Here is a 15,671-nt window from a genome sequence, read left to right as displayed (position 1 = left end):
AATCCCAGAGGCTTGGGAGGCTGAGATAGGAGGAGTTGAATTCAAAACCAGCCTCAGCAATGGAGAGGCGCTAAGCAACTCAGTAATATTCTATCTCTAAATAAAATACAAAATAGGGCTGGGGATGTGGCTCAGTGGCCAAGTGCCCCTGAGTTTATTCCCTGGTACCTGCCCCCCCCGCCAAAAAAAATTCTCTACTGGTTAGAAGATCAATATTATGAGATTCCCCCATGACATCATTTGTGGTAACAATTTATTCTGTATAAAATTCTATTGTGTAGATATTTAGATTGTTTGTAGTTTGAAGCTTCAAAAATAGTGTGCTATATTTTGGATGTGATGTGTCCTCCAAGCACTCATGTATTAGAAGCCTAGTCTCAGTGTTCTAGTAATTAAGCGGCAGTAGAACCTTTGAGAGGTGAGGCTTAGTGAGAGGTAATTAGATCACTGAAGATGCTGCCCTCAGAAGGAATTAACAAGGGTCTTGTTAAGTGAGTTAGCTGCTTTTCAGGGAGCTGACTTAACTCTATGGGGTCTCATTATACTCTATAAGGGCACTAATCCCACTCTAGGACTCATCACCTCTCAAAGTCCCCATCTCCTAAGCTATCACCTGGGGAGTTTGAATTTTAACAGGTGAAATTTTGGGGGAAAACAAATAAACTACAGCATATGTTTGCCATATATTCTTACTAGAGTTCACATGACTTCTTGAATCTATGGCTTAAAGTTTTTCATTCATTTTGGAAAATTCCCAACCTGAAAAACAAATAATTGTTTCTTCCCAATTCCTCTTCTCTCTTCCTGAGATTCCAATTATAACACATACAGTATCAATGGATCACTGAGTCTCCTGAGTCTCTTTCATATTATTCAAACTTCTGTGCCCCTGTGCTTTAGTCTGAATATTTATTTCTAGCCATCAGTTTACTTCTTTTTCTTTAGCTTTAATTTACTGTTAAGCCCATCCATTCTTCTTCCTCTTTTTCCCCCTTTTTATTTGGTACTGGAGGTCAAACATGCTCTACCCCTGAGCTATATCCCACTTATTTTTTAATTTCATATTTTTCCATTTTAGAATTTTCTTTGGCTTTGTGGGAGGAGCAGCGCTGGGGCACTTTACCACTGAGTCATATCTCCAGCCCTTTTTATTTATTTATTTTTATTTTGAGACCAGGATCTCTCTAGGCTTTGAACTTGCAATCCTACCTCAGTGTCCTAAGTACCTGGGATTACAGGTGTGTTCACCACATCTGTCTTGGTTCCATTTTTTAAAATTATTATTATTATTATTATTATTATTATTATTATTATTATTATAGTTTCCATGTCTCTGTTGAAATCTAAAGCTTGCTATTCAATTCCTTCAACACATTAATCATAAATTACTCTGAAGTCCCCATCTGATATACTCAGTATGTGGATCCTGTGTGGGTCTGATTCTATTGTAGTATCTTCTATTTATTTGAATCATATCTATCACTTCTTGGTATTTTGGCAAGATCAAATGTAGAATCTGTTATTAGGTTAATATTTGAGTCATTACTTTCCTTCTTTTTTATCTATTTATTCAACTGAGTACCAGACATTGCATTTGGAAAAATTTAGGAGTTAATTGGAAACTCAGGATGATGTTACTTTCTTCCAGAGAGAATTTACTTTTGCTTTTGGCAGGCGAAGAATGGGCTAGTTAAACCTGGGCACTTGCAGTCCTAGATCACCTTGTCCAATTGGGAATTAAGATAACTGGAATCTGGGCTCCATGATCATTATCCTGTGCTCTAAGAAAAATCGTCAGTATTTATCAGGTTACTTCTTTTGGTCAAGCCCTGAATTCTACCTTTTGCCTTCCTGGCCTTGTGACTCTTATCACAGTTTTGCTCACTTTTTCAGTTTCACTGAACCTATAATAAAATGTGATCTTTAGTATACACAATTGAGTGGAAATTTTCTTAAAAAAAAAAGGAATCCTAAAAGATTTGGTTTTTAGGCCTTCATATTATCTTTGTCAATTAAGTCTTATGTGACTATATTCTGATTTATTAAATGATGAGCCCCATCTACTTGAACCAAATATTTGGGCCTCAAATTATGTTCACAACTAAATATCAAACACTGTTCCAAAGTACAAAGATATTAATTACTTTAACCTACAATTGTTAAATCAACATTAAAAAATAGGGTTGGGGCTGGGGCTCAGTGGTAGAGCGATTGCCTTGCACATGCGAGAACTGGGTTCGATCCTCAGCACCACATAAAAATAAATAAGTGAAATAAAGATATTGTGTCCAACTACAACTAAAAAATAAATACCTTTAAAAAACATTTAAAAATAACAGCTGATGCAATATGAGTGAGAATTTTAAGAGTATAGTTTATGGAGATTTTACATTACAAAAAATAAATTAATTTGAACATTTTTAACGTCTTTAAAATCCTGTAGAACAATAATCACCAAACAATACATATTTGTACGTACTTTTACATCCCATTTTTGTGAAAAGGTTGTTTAAGTCAGGATCCTTCTCTTGTGAGTTTACTCCACAAACAAATATTTTTGAATTATTATCATTTGTTAGGACTGACATATGGGCAACTGTGTACCATGAACCTGTGTTGACCATTAAGACGTCATCATCCAAATTTATTAAAGACTTTACAGAATGAACAGCAAGACTTCGAGATTTATCCTACAAAATAATAGTATGATGAGAATTTTAAAGAGTATGACTGAAATATAAGCTGACTTCTTTTTGTTTTAGATAAAAGAAAATACTTGGTAGGAATATTGAAGAGCTACCTCGTCCTTTTTACATTAAAATATCATTATATACGTCTAAATAAAAAGTTAACAAATATATCTTATAAATATATTTATAACAAAGACCTTAACTTCATTTAGCCTAAGTAATGACTATCATTTGATTTTTTTGTATAAAAGACAATGCTAAAATCTCTAAAATATAATTAATAGATTAGAAATGTCTTGTCTTTAGCTCCCATTCTCACCACTTCATGAAAACACATTCTCTGGTTATTGCCATTTTTTCTTCCCTATTACATTGTCACCTAAACTACTACTAGCTCACAGAGATTAAAATTATAAAGTTTGAAAATATTATGAAAGACGATTTAATGAACTAGCTTCTGCTATTGACTTCAGAGGTTTTTTGTTTGTTCATTTTTGTGGTGCTGGGGAATGTAACCCAGGGCCTTATGCATGCGAGGCAAGTGCTCTACCAACTGAGCTAAATCCCCAGTCCTTGACCTTAGTTCTTGATAAGGAGATTCTGCCCAGGAATTCACCTTAGAAGTCTAATTTGAGTCAAGAATTGGAGTCGGGGGCTTGGCAGTAGATTCAACATGGCCGAAGGCAACAACTGGATGCCTCCATGACCCTGTGAGGCCTACCAAGCTGAGTGGAAGCTCTGTCGCAGCGCCCGGAACTTCCTGCATCACTACTATGTCCACGGGGAGCTCCCGACCTGCGACCAGTGGCTGCGCGACCTGACCAGTTGTCGCGACTGGGAGGAACGCCATAGCACCGAGGCCCAGCTATCCCTCTGTGAGAGTGAGCGGGCACGTGTCCAGGCTGCACAGAAGAACACCCTGGTGTGGGCCCTGAGGCAGAGCCCTCCTGCTGACTGGCACCTTCCTCTGCTGCAGGAAAAAAATGAGTGACAAGCATCCCTCTCTTTGGCCTGTGCAGCTTCCTCAAGTCTGTTTCAAGTGGAGCTGACACACAGCCCTAAGAACTGTGACCAGCCCAAACCATCTAATGGGAGGGACCCCCTTGAGCTTCCACTCAACCTGTTCACACAGAACAGGACATCTGTAGCCCTAACCTGCTTGTCTCTCACCAGCATCAGGATATCTACCACCACAATGCACTTTAAGACTATTACCCTCTCTATACAGATTATGGGAAACCAAGTATTGTGGCAGATACCTGTGAGCAGTGAGGTCAGACTTACTAATGCCTACCCCAGGGATAAGTCTCTGGGTTATAGGATTCTCAGGATAACTTGAGTGAGAACCCTGACAAGTGTTAAGTCAGAATGAGGTGGCTAAACAGTTGTACTTCTCTGAACTACTCTCCTTGTCATTGGGAAATAGACTACCACATCCCAGGCTTTATGATTACGTATTGCAGCCTTTGACATCCAAGCATGCTCAATTCCACTGCAGATGCAGGTGGGGTGTGACAAGCAGGCAGGAGCTCACTGGCTCCTCTGCACTAGGAAACTTCATGGAAGGCTCCCAAGGAGGCCCTTGGAGATTTTTTAAGAAGTGCACATAGGAATAGAAAACAACCTTGCAAAAGTTCATGGAATATTGGTGTCAAAAACACAAATACAAAAGGGCTGGGTCTTTTATTTTAAGGCTTATAAGTTTTCTTCAAATAGTTTCTATTGTAATTTAAGGGAAAGACAAACATTAAACATCAATATATGAGTCTTGGGGTGGACATGTCAAATATATGCATATGAACACCAAGAGCACTAATTTTTTTTTTTTTTAGAAGTTTATTACTAAATAAGGTGGTTTAGCACCTTGTGGCTGTGTAACTGTCTCCAAATGCAATGCTGAGGACCACTTTGGGTGTGTGTCCAGCACTCTCTCCTATCCTTTCCTGGATATGGGCAGTGGGTTAAATATCTTTCAATTTCTTCTTTCAGAAAGGCATACATAGATAAAATTTCCAAGTGTGAAAAAAAAAAAGAATTGGAGTCGAAGAATATAAAAATGAATTTCACCTAATTATTTCATTTCATTGAAACCACAGTATACATCACATTCTCTGCCTGTATTCATATCAATTATGTACCTCTTACAAATCAAATCTATGACACTAAATTAAAGAGAGCACAACATGATTTGTTTTTTATATGCAGGATGGCCTAATATTTTGCCCAGAATTGAAAGAAAGAAAAGATCTCATTGTAGCTTTTCTCAAATCTTTTCTTAGAAGAAAAAAGAAAAAAGCTTCTTTCAAATCTTAGAAGAAAAAAAAAAAGTGCATCTTTCAGTTGTCAGTAATCTCATTTATGAGTCTTGAGAGGAGAATATGTTCTTTACAACTTCATGTGAGACTAAGATGACAAACGTAATAGGAACACTGACTATGAAGTTATTAATTTTATTCAAGGTGACAATTAGGCCTTATAACCTCCCTGGTAATCTATAAAAAATATAAACATTGAGGTATTAGTTTTAGGTAGAGAGATTCTTTGACTAAGTAGCATTGTTGAAAATTACAATGAAAGTAAATAATAGTTTACCTGAAAAATAAGTTTATAATCTTTGAAAAGATCTATATTTATAAGATCTTTTTTTAGATGAGATGGAAATATTAAGACATCATAGCAATGTTGGTCCACAGCAAAGACTTTATCATCAATATGACATACAGATTTGACTTCATTATAGCCTCTTTTCTTCAAATTAATAAAAACTTCTTCAGGGCTATAAGTATACAACATTAAGATATATTTAACATTAATACTTTTTTTCAGCAACAAAGAAAAATATTACTATATATATTGCATCTAGTAAAACTCACAATTTTAACCAATAATAAGCTAAAAGATAATTAGAAAACAAAAGTTAACATATTTATATAATCACCTTTGGTAATTTGGTGATAAGCTCTGGAATTAAACTATGATTCTCTAATCATTCCCTTGGATGTGCCCCTTCACCTTTAAAAAGGTAATATTTCTTACCACAATTAAAAAAAAATTTTTTTAGTTGTAGATGGACACAGTATCTTTATTTATTTTTATGTGGTGCTGAGGATTGAACCCAGTGCCTCAAACACGCGAGGCAGGCGCTCTACCATTGAGCTACAACCCCAGCCCCTTATCACATTTTTTTAAAAGGATGGCGACTTGAAGTATGAATAAAGAATTTGATTAAAACTCTTACCTGATTTTACAAGTATTTATCCAAGCATAAAGTGGCAGAGTAGAGGCCCTTAGTTCCTGTTTCCTAACTATTTCTGGCAGAATATGATAAATTGAAAGGGCATCATGTTTGATTCGACATCTTGCCAATGCTGCAGCCAATTTTGTCTTAAAACTAGAAAGAGAAAATCAATTTTTGCATCTGAGACAAGACTATCCATTCCCCATTAGAAATATTAACAAATTACTTTCAGAACTTTAACCAATTCATCTATAATTTCACTTCAAATGGTTAAAGCCTAAAATAAAAATTTGTCAAGTGTGATAATAGAAATACAATAATCTTTTTCCTTTTTCTGTTGCCCCTGTATAGTTGAGCATTCCTCAAATATTTATATCTATTGTTAGTTGAAAAACAAATATTATTTAGTGAAAAGGATGTAGTCAGACAAATCTGAAGTTAAAATCCAGGTTCTATCACTTAATAGCTATGTGACCTCAGGAATGTTACCTGATATTCAGGAATATTACCTAATCTTCTTTGGCCTTAGTTTTCTCATCTGAAAGGATGGTCAACTTACTTCAATATTAATATAGTCATTACCAACCAAGTGTACAAAATATTTAGCACAGTGCCTAGCCCATAGCAAGCACTCACTAGAGATTAGTTGTTATTATCATAGATGGCAATAATATAATCTTGAGAAGAGTAAAGAAATTTTATGAATCTGTATCGAATCCTGTCCAGTTCTGAATATCACATGCCTCAAAATTCCAAATAATGGAAAAGAAAAACAAGAACTGGTTAATATCACCATGAAGACCTAATAAATGTTTCATAAATGAGAATACATATTCCTAGCACTTTCATGGTAGGACTCTAACCAAAATAAACCTCAACTATAACCTTGAAAAAATGAGGAAGAGATGTCACAGTTGTCATGAACTTGATGTGTGGTACAGAAAGAAATGGACATTGTCAAGAATTGGTGTCAGGTCCAGCTAATTTGCTTCAGAGACTAGGAGGCAGGACAAGGGTAGTAAGTGAGGTGCTCAGTTTTATTTCAGCACCAACTGTTAAATACTACTTTATTTTCCTTATGGCTGCACTCTCCCTTATTTAAACTTCATATATCTCAACAGCACGAGAACTTCTCACCCATAAAAGTATTTATGTGGGAATGCATGGGTAATTATGAGAAAAAGAACATGGGGCACTTAGGGAGAACAGGAAGGGTCATCAAACGTTAAACCTTTTAGGCTAAAATAAAATAGACTTGTCTAGTCCTATGTCTAAATGTCACAGCAGGCGACTTAAAAAATGACATAGTACATTAATACACACCAAAGAATAAATTAATATAAAGAAAGTGAGTTACAAGGTTGGAGGGAAGGGAGGGGGCATGGGGTTATTAATGATGGTGGGAGTCCCCTTGCTCCCTCACCACTCCATGTGCATCCCACCCGAAGCTGCAAAGCTGTGTGCTTGGTCAAAGAGGATGACCTTCCCTGAGGAGGAGGAGTGGTCTTCAGTCAAGGGTATACAGACTAGCTGAGCTCCCCTGCTAGAACCTCCAAACAAGCTCTCAAGACATGAAAGTAAAACTAAGGAAAAAAGTAATAGCCGCTTCAGATGAAGTCTGAATTATATACATGCCAAAAACTATTAAGAAGTTTTAAAGATTCTCACATGTTAATACATTGAATCTTATAATTCAAGGTTTCAAAACATTTTGATTTTTAACAGGATAATCTATTCAAATTTGTTTATAAAGGAACTTAAGAAATTTATAAACTTGTATATTTCATCTCCATAAAATTTTCAGACACACACACACACATACACACACACTATACTGCATAGTTTTGCCAGTAAAAACAATGATATTGATTTTAAATATTAAACCATTTTTACTTATAACTTACCTGTTAAGAAGGTTCTCTACTTCTTGAACTTCTAATATGGACTCTTCATTATCAGAAAGAACACGATTTTGAAATTTTCTATCTTGAAAATCATACAGCATCACAATAATAAGACTGCTCAAGTGATCTGGCTACCAAGAGGAAGCACACAAAAAGAAAAGTATACAAACAAAATCTAATAGCAACATTTTACAATCCATTATTTTTCATAACAGCAGGAATGTGACAATATTTACAAAGTCTGGTTAGACTTGAAAATAGGGAAGGTCTTCAAAATAGAAAATAAATCCAGTAGAAAAAATTTCAAAAAAAAAATTTTTGTACTTTCATTAAAATGAAAAGGACAAGGGTTCAAACTAGAAACAGGAAAGAATCTGTAGTTTGAAGTGGTCTCAGCATTAAGCAAACTAGCTATTATTTAAATATGAAAGCTTTTTAATAATTAAGAATAATCATGACATAAGCTGATTCTAAAAGGTGTCTACTTACTATTGTGGTACTTGGGAAGATATAGCTGTCAATTAACATAGTTTCCAAAATATCTTGATCTGCAAGACAAGGGAAATGCTTGTTTACCAAAGATACCAAGGCTAAAAATGAAAACTTTGGAATCAAAATACACTTTAAATAATGCCATAAGGTAAGTTTACTTTCATATCCAAAGTGTATTTGGATTCTTAATGAAGACTTAAATTAAAATGACATGATAAAATACTTATAATCTTTATGAATCCTGGGTCCTAATGGCCCAGGCTTCACATAGAATCATAGTCAAAGAAGCACTCTCTGAATAATCAAAGTAGTCATAAAGGAATTTTAACCTTGCAATTTGTCTTTTGAAAGACATAAAAAGATACAATTAATAATGTTAAACAACCCTTCTCTTATTCTTTTTAAGTATTCCTATTTTTTGCTAATATTTTATTTAGAATTTTTGTCCTATATTTATGATTATGAGGTTTCAAATTTTCTTTCCTTGTAACATCCTTGACAGTGTTTCAAGGTTATACTAGCCTTAGAAAATTAGTGGGAGGCATTCCCTCATCCTCCATTCTCTCCAATAATTTGGTTAGAATGGCATTATTTACAACTTAAATATTTGGAGAACTCACTAGTGAAGACACCGATGATATGATATCTAATTTAAGACCTAAGTGACAAGGAATTGTCATGTAAAGATCTGGGAGGCAGGGCTGGACAGACAGTAGGCCAGGTAGAGAGAATAGAATGATTATTGCAAAGGTACTACATGGAAAAAAGGGGATTTTTTTTTCCCCTTTTTGGTACCAAGGATTGAACTCAGGAGCACTAGACCACTGAGCCACATCCCCAGTACTATTTTGTATTTTATTTAGAGAAAGGCTCTCACTGAGTTGCTTAGCGCATCACCTTTCCTGAGGCTGGCCTTGAACTTGGAATCCTCCTGCCTCAGCCTTCTGAACTGCTGGGATTACAGGCATGCACAAAAATGGATATATTTTAAAACTTCCACAGTACATGAATGTTCTTTTGTGATATAACTACTTAAACTATACTTACATATTATATGCAGTTCATTTGTGTGTTGTGTGTGTGTGTGTGTGTGAGAGAGAGAGAGAGAGAGAGAGAGAGAGAAAGAGAAAGATGCTTTAGTCAGCTGAACAGAAAGCAAGGCCATCTTCAATTTGTTCAACATTTATGGAAAACCTGTTACATGTGAGGTAAGCTGAATTTAAACCTTTATTTGGGAGATGGGGAAACTAGAAAGAAACTAGTTTGGGAATATAGCCTCCAATTTTCAAAGGAAATCTTTTGTGAATCATTATCCATATTTTAGCCATCAATTATGGATATATATTGTACAAGGTAATGTTCCCATTTCATTTATAAGGAAAATGAAGTTCATAGTTTTACATCCTAGTACTTGTGAACCAATTCTGTGTCTCTGAAATCTCTTGCCTTTGTGTCTTTCTTTATCTGGGGCTTTGAGTCCCATAGTAGACACTATTAGTTGAGTAACTAAGGGCAGCAACACGGGCACTCTATAAGACTGATCCTTAATAAAAATCCTACACGGCAAGACTCAGTGAACTTCCCAGGTTGGCAATTCTGCATTCTTGTTGTCATATATCATTGTCAGGAGAATTAAGCACTTGTCAATAAGACTCCATTGAGAGAAGACAACAGGACACTTGCATCTATCTGCTCCTGGACTCTGTCCTACATACTTTCCTGGCTGCTGATTCTAATCCATGTCCTTTTGCTGTAAGAAACTGTAACCTTGAGTATAAAAGCTCTTCTAGGCTCTATGAATTCTGTTAGGGAATTGTTGAACCTGAGGGTAGCCTGGATAACTCTCTGCTACAATTACTAATACACAAAAGTTAGAACCAAACCATGTGTTAAGCATTTACTAGGTTTTTCAATTTATATACTTCCCAAAATGACAGAATATGTGATTCCCAAATGATCAGATTAATATCACAGTTCGGTTCCTAGGAGTAAAAGTTGACCCATCACTACATACACCTAGAAAACTCAAAGAAAGATTAGCCAGGGAAAAGATCAGCAATTTCAGGGACCTCTCTCTCTCTCTCCTTTTTTTTTTTTTTTTTTAATATTTATTTATTTATTTGTTTTTAGTTTTCGGCGGGCACAACATCTTTGTTTGTATGTGGTGCTGAGGATCGAACCCGGGCCGCACGCATGCCAGGTGAGCGCGCTACCGCTTAAGCCACATCCCCAGCCCCTCTCTCTCTCCTTAAGTTGTTTTTGTCTTCATTTCCTTTTATTGGTTGTTCATACATCTCTTAAGAAATCATTTCACCAGTTTTTCTTTTTAATATCTATTATTACTTGAAGCATACAGAGATTCTTTGAAAAATAAACAAATTAGCTGCTAGTACTCTACTACTTTGACAGAAGTCAAATAATAGGAACAGGTTTCTCTTCATTAGTAATTCTACCTTGTTTAGCAGAAAACTGACCTTGTGGTTATCTGGTAAAAATAGAACTAGTTTTTATTTTTAAAAAAAAAATCATAATGAGGCCTTTAAAACTCTAAAAGGTTAATCAGATAAAAATTCTAATTGCTTGAAAGAGTTTATGCAAAAAAAAAAAAAAAGGACACCCACAAAGACACAAACAATACAACTGAAAAGCATAAAACACAACCAAAGGGATACACTTAATATTTGTATAATTTAAAGATTTTGGTTTTTCCTTCTCCTACTTTCTCCAAAACCGATGGTAATGAGATCTAATCACCCATTCACAAACTCATAAATGAAAGGGACTCTCTAGTTTATACAATAACTTCTAGAGCTTTATTGTTCCTATAAGACCTTAGGGATGAAATCCTGTTTTGTTTTTCTTAAATCATGACTTTCTGAACATAAAATATATAAGCCAAATGTGAGTTTACAAATATCATACCTCTTCAAGGTGTCTCTTTGGGAAGCCATATGCTCATCAGTTTAGTCAGGCTGCCAGTACTCCCAAACATTTAAGGAAATTATTTTTGGACCTACATGCAATTTACCAACCAGTATAAAATTTATGGTTACAACTAGTACACAAAGAAAAGACTCCTGACCTTTTGACAGATTTCCTCTTAGTAACAATATCTGGTATTTTCCTAGAGTCAGCTCCACACTCAGAAGTTGATAATTAACAACCACAGTGGAGAGAATCTGAAACATTGGGACTGGAACCCTGGAGGTAGAGAGGGAAATTACACTGAAGTTGGGCTCCCAAAATTAAAGCTATCTGCTAAAAATGGAATCATCTAGGCTGGGGTTGTAGCTCAGAGGTAGGGCGCTTGCCTAGCATGGGCAACGCCCTGAGTTTGAACCCCAACACCACATAAAAATAAAGACATTTTTAAAAAGTGGAATCATCTTAATTAGGGTTAATGGTGATACTCATTTTTAAAATATTGCACCTTTTCGTTTTATTTCATCTGTTTTTTCCAAGTTTTTCTTAATGGTTTTATGTTTATGCAAGCTCATAAACTAATATATAAGATGTACATACAGGGAATGGAAAGACACTCAAGGAGGCTCTTGTTCTCCCTACTAACAGAATCCTTTCCAGTTCCTTTTATTTATTTATTTTTAATTTTTTTTAGTTGTCAATGGACCTTTATTTTTTATTTATTTATATGTACTGCTAAGAATCAAACCCAGTGCCTCATACATGCCAGGCAAGCGCTCTATCACTGAGCCACAACCCCAGCCTCCAGTTCATTTTAATAACCGTGCAGTACATCTAAGGACAAGGCACTTGGTTAGGTACTGAGAAAAATAAGGAGTTAGTTCCACTGCAGCTTCCTTAATTCCTTGACCTTTGCAATTAACCGACGATGTGCACATGGTTTAAAAAAAAAAAAAAAAAAATCTGATGCGTTTGAGGAACTGCATTTCACAGATTCTCTCCTTATCGTTTTATTCTAGGGCTGATCTTCAAGACTGGTACTACTCACACTTCAGGGTACTGAAAGCCAGCTCATAGGACAAACGCTGTACAGATTCATCCTCAAACTCGGGCAAGGACGGCAGGGGTTCATTCCCGTACTTTATTAAGATTTTATCTGACGACTTTTCCACTCGAATACCCTGAAAAATGTTCGCCGCCAAAACGTACACGGAGTCCGGGTAGCCCGTTTTTTCGGGTACAATAATCGAACTTCTTTGGGTGGATACTGTGCCACCTGACACCTCCAGGGAAGCCAATTGGGAGATCTCCTCGACATTGTTTTCGTCCGAAAACTCCAGTTCACTTGCGGAGTTCAACATGTTTGCCCCTTGGCTGTCGTTAGCTCAAGCTTCAATGACAATTAAGATGTTCCGGGAAATGCTTTTCCTTGTATCTTAAGCATCGTCTCTGTGGAAAGAAAAGGTTATCTCGGTCAATCACTATTTCTGCAGCACCTCTCTGGACGGCCCCTTGGTTGTGGCGTCAAAGACTACAAGGTGGCATTCACTGGCCGGTCCAAGCTTCCCATACTGTGAGTCAGACGAGCCCCAAGAGAAACTTCCAGCACTCAAAAAAGGAGAGGAGAGATGGAGAGCCGCTTCCCAAGAGACGAGCGACGTTTACCGTGGCCAGGGTGGGGACAGAGGGCCCCAGTGACCGCGACTGCGGCCCCGCAGGCGCTGGTCCCCGGCTCCCACAAATCCGCCCTTACCCCGAGGGCGGATGTTTCCCAGAGCTTTGGGGACAGAGACGCGGCAGCCTCTGCACTTTGGGCACTGAGGCTGGGGTCGGCAACAGGCCCTCGGGAGCTCGGGGCTGAAGCGGTGGCGTCTGCAGCGGCAGCTGCCCGCGAAGGCCGTTTGGTTCAAATGCAGCCACTCCCACCGTCCAGGTTCGGGCAGGGGGGACACGGCCTCCAGCGCTGGGCGCGATCGGGCTCCTCGAAAGGGGGCGCGGCTCCGGTCCTGGCCCGGCCTCGTAAGGCCTCCTTCGCGGACGCGGCGGCGGAGAGGGACGAGCGGAGCACGGCTGAACCGGCGGGCGCAGGCAGCGGAGGACTCGGCCTCCCCACGCTCCTGCGGTCGACTGGTCCTGAGGGCGGTCTCCATGGCAACGGGAATGGGCGGGCGCCGCGCTCGGGCTATTCCCGCGGGATTTGGCCGGGTGGCGCCTCTCGCCGGGTAAGTCTTGTGAGCCGAGTGGCACCTGCTCGCCCCCTGCCTATGACACGTGGCCCGAGCGCTCACGCTCAGTCGTATTTATGAACACTTAAAAGAGCTATTTCAAAGTAGTCTGCTGTGGTTCCGTGGTTGTCAACTCTCAAGCCCTTGAAGTTCTCGTTAAAAGTGGAAATTGCTAGAAACCATCCCCAGAGATTTGTGGTTAGAATCGGTAGTTCCGGGGAAGGACCCGGGAATTTGCATTTTCCTCAGGTAACCCAGGTGATTCTGATGTAATCAGCTCCAAGACCACAGTTCGGAAAAACTCTCGTCTGGTTATTCCACCTCTGTCACTAACTTGGAAAAGTCTTTTGGCCTCTGTGAATTTCTTTTCCCTCTCCTAGAAACCCGATTTTTTGCATGTGAGTTGTATTTGAATCTTCCATCCTCCTACACTCCCCACTGGGTAAAATCGAAACCTTTGAGAGAGGCAGGACAGGTCTTCTGGTATCTGAGCCTTGCCTCGCTTTCCATCGTCATTGCTTGTCACCCTTAAGCCAGCTCCCCAACTTCCATCTCTGCACACACGCCCTTCAGACTTAAAACCCCTCCCCGCTAGGTCTACCTGGTGAACTCAGCGCCAGCGCCGCTTCTGTGGCAGCCTTTCCTGAAGCTTGCATTTGTTAGGATATAAATTTAGCTGCTGAGACAGATCTAAAATAATCTTGGGCTTAAAACAGAAGTTTGTTTCTCACAGGAAGTCCTGATGGGCTGATGATACTCCTCCACAAAGTTGTCAGGGACCCAAAGTCCCCCTTGGGATTGCCTCTAAGGGATTTGCCCTTATTGGCTGAGTCTAAAATGGTGAATCCCCAAGCCCTTTTCAACCAGTGAGTAAAGGGGGATGAAAGGGTACGAGAGGGCATGTCCATGCCTTTCAATGGCACAACCTGAAAGGTGCACACATTACTTTTGCTTGCATACCATTGGCCAGAATGTAGTTACATGGCATACTAGCTGCAAAGGAAGCTGGGAAATGTATCCAGCTAACTCTCAGGAACTTTACTAAAAAAAAATTAAATAGAATAAAGAATGGATAATGGGGGAAATTAGCAGTATTTCCTACAGACCTTTACTCCCTGACCTCTTCTCCCACCAACCCACCCACTTCCATCATTTCCAGGATGTCCAATGTTTTCTTTTCTGTTTTCCCATAAAATTTCATTCATGCATATATTCATTTAATAAGTATACAATAACTTATTACTGTGTGCCTGTTATTGTGTTCAGCACTGGAAATGAAAAGTGAATATACAGAAATAATCAAGGACCTTGCCTTTAAGAAATTAATGGATGAATATACTTGTATTTTGGTATCCTTCAATTTTCATTTACAAACATTTGTGTATATTTCTGTATTGCCCTCCTTCTGCCATCTCTCTATGCATACAACATACACACTCTAAAATATTTCATTAGATCTTTATTATCTTATTTTTATTACATATCTTTTTATTTCCAGGAACAACAAAATATTACTTTTTCACAGAAGATTAAAAATATGGGAGGTATCTTGGAGGTCATGAGGCATTTTATCATGCATCACACAGTACAGTCTATAGAAAATGTGAGACAAGAGTTATAAATTTTAAAATATTATAGTCTTTCAAAATATAATCTGACAAGCTTGTCTTCTCATATAAGTAGTTTAATGTAGTGACCTTTCACTATACTGAAAGCAAGATGTAATAAAAGAATCCACACCCAAAGTAGAACTTAGGCAAACAGTTGGGAGTTAGTAAATCCATGGTCACTGTTTATTTCAATTGTTTTCATAATTTTGCTTCCTTACTTCTCACTCCTGGGTTATGGCCTCATTATCAACTTAATGTATTAGAGGGGAGAGCCAGAGGAGAGCATATTAAATTTCAGTGTACACTGTAAAAAAGTAACCATAGAGATAAGTATGGACTCAACTGTTATGAAAATGGCATAGTAAAAAATGTGGTCTTTGTTTGAGTCACATTCTATAATGTGGTCAGAACATTAAATCAGAGATGGTATAAAAAATTAAAAATTAGATACTGGGCCTTTTGCCAAAAGAATCAAAAGAGTGATTTTCTTTCCTCAGGAGTTAGAGTATTTGAAACATTTGTAAATTAACATTCCTTGAATCTGACTCAGAGCCCTAGGATATGTTAGACATGTAGATATTCAAAATACA

General features: G+C 37.8%; 1 protein-coding gene and 1 pseudogene across 4 annotated transcripts in view; one reads left to right on the top strand and one right to left on the bottom strand.

Annotated features, from left to right (window-relative positions):
• Window positions 1-12,607, bottom strand: part of Nsun7 (NOP2/Sun RNA methyltransferase family member 7) — a 29,201-nt gene extending 16,594 nt beyond the window's left edge. For 2 of the 4 annotated variants that reach the window (XM_076864955.2, XM_076864956.2), the window contains exons 1-6: window positions 12,295-12,607; window positions 8,318-8,380; window positions 7,833-7,959; window positions 5,929-6,081; window positions 5,283-5,466; window positions 2,480-2,690 (exon numbers count right to left, since the gene is read on the bottom strand). In XM_076864955.2, coding sequence (XP_076721070.2) covers window positions 2,480-2,690; window positions 5,283-5,466; window positions 5,929-6,081; window positions 7,833-7,959; window positions 8,318-8,380; window positions 12,295-12,607 — 1,051 coding nt within the window. Of the gene's footprint in view, window positions 1-2,479; window positions 2,691-5,282; window positions 5,467-5,928; window positions 6,082-7,832; window positions 7,964-8,317; window positions 8,381-12,294 lie in introns of all 4 variants that reach the window. The other 2 variants (XM_076864954.2, XM_076864957.2) reach the window with 1 other exon arrangement.
• Window positions 3,364-3,778, top strand: LOC143406490 (synaptic plasticity regulator PANTS pseudogene; annotated as a pseudogene).
• Window positions 12,608-15,671: the final 3,064 nt, after the last annotated feature.

This window comes from Callospermophilus lateralis, chromosome 8 (genome assembly GCF_048772815.1).
Source record: "Callospermophilus lateralis isolate mCalLat2 chromosome 8, mCalLat2.hap1, whole genome shotgun sequence".
NCBI lineage: Eukaryota > Metazoa > Chordata > Mammalia > Rodentia > Sciuridae > Callospermophilus > Callospermophilus lateralis.
This window is presented reverse-complemented; position numbering and strand designations above follow the sequence as displayed.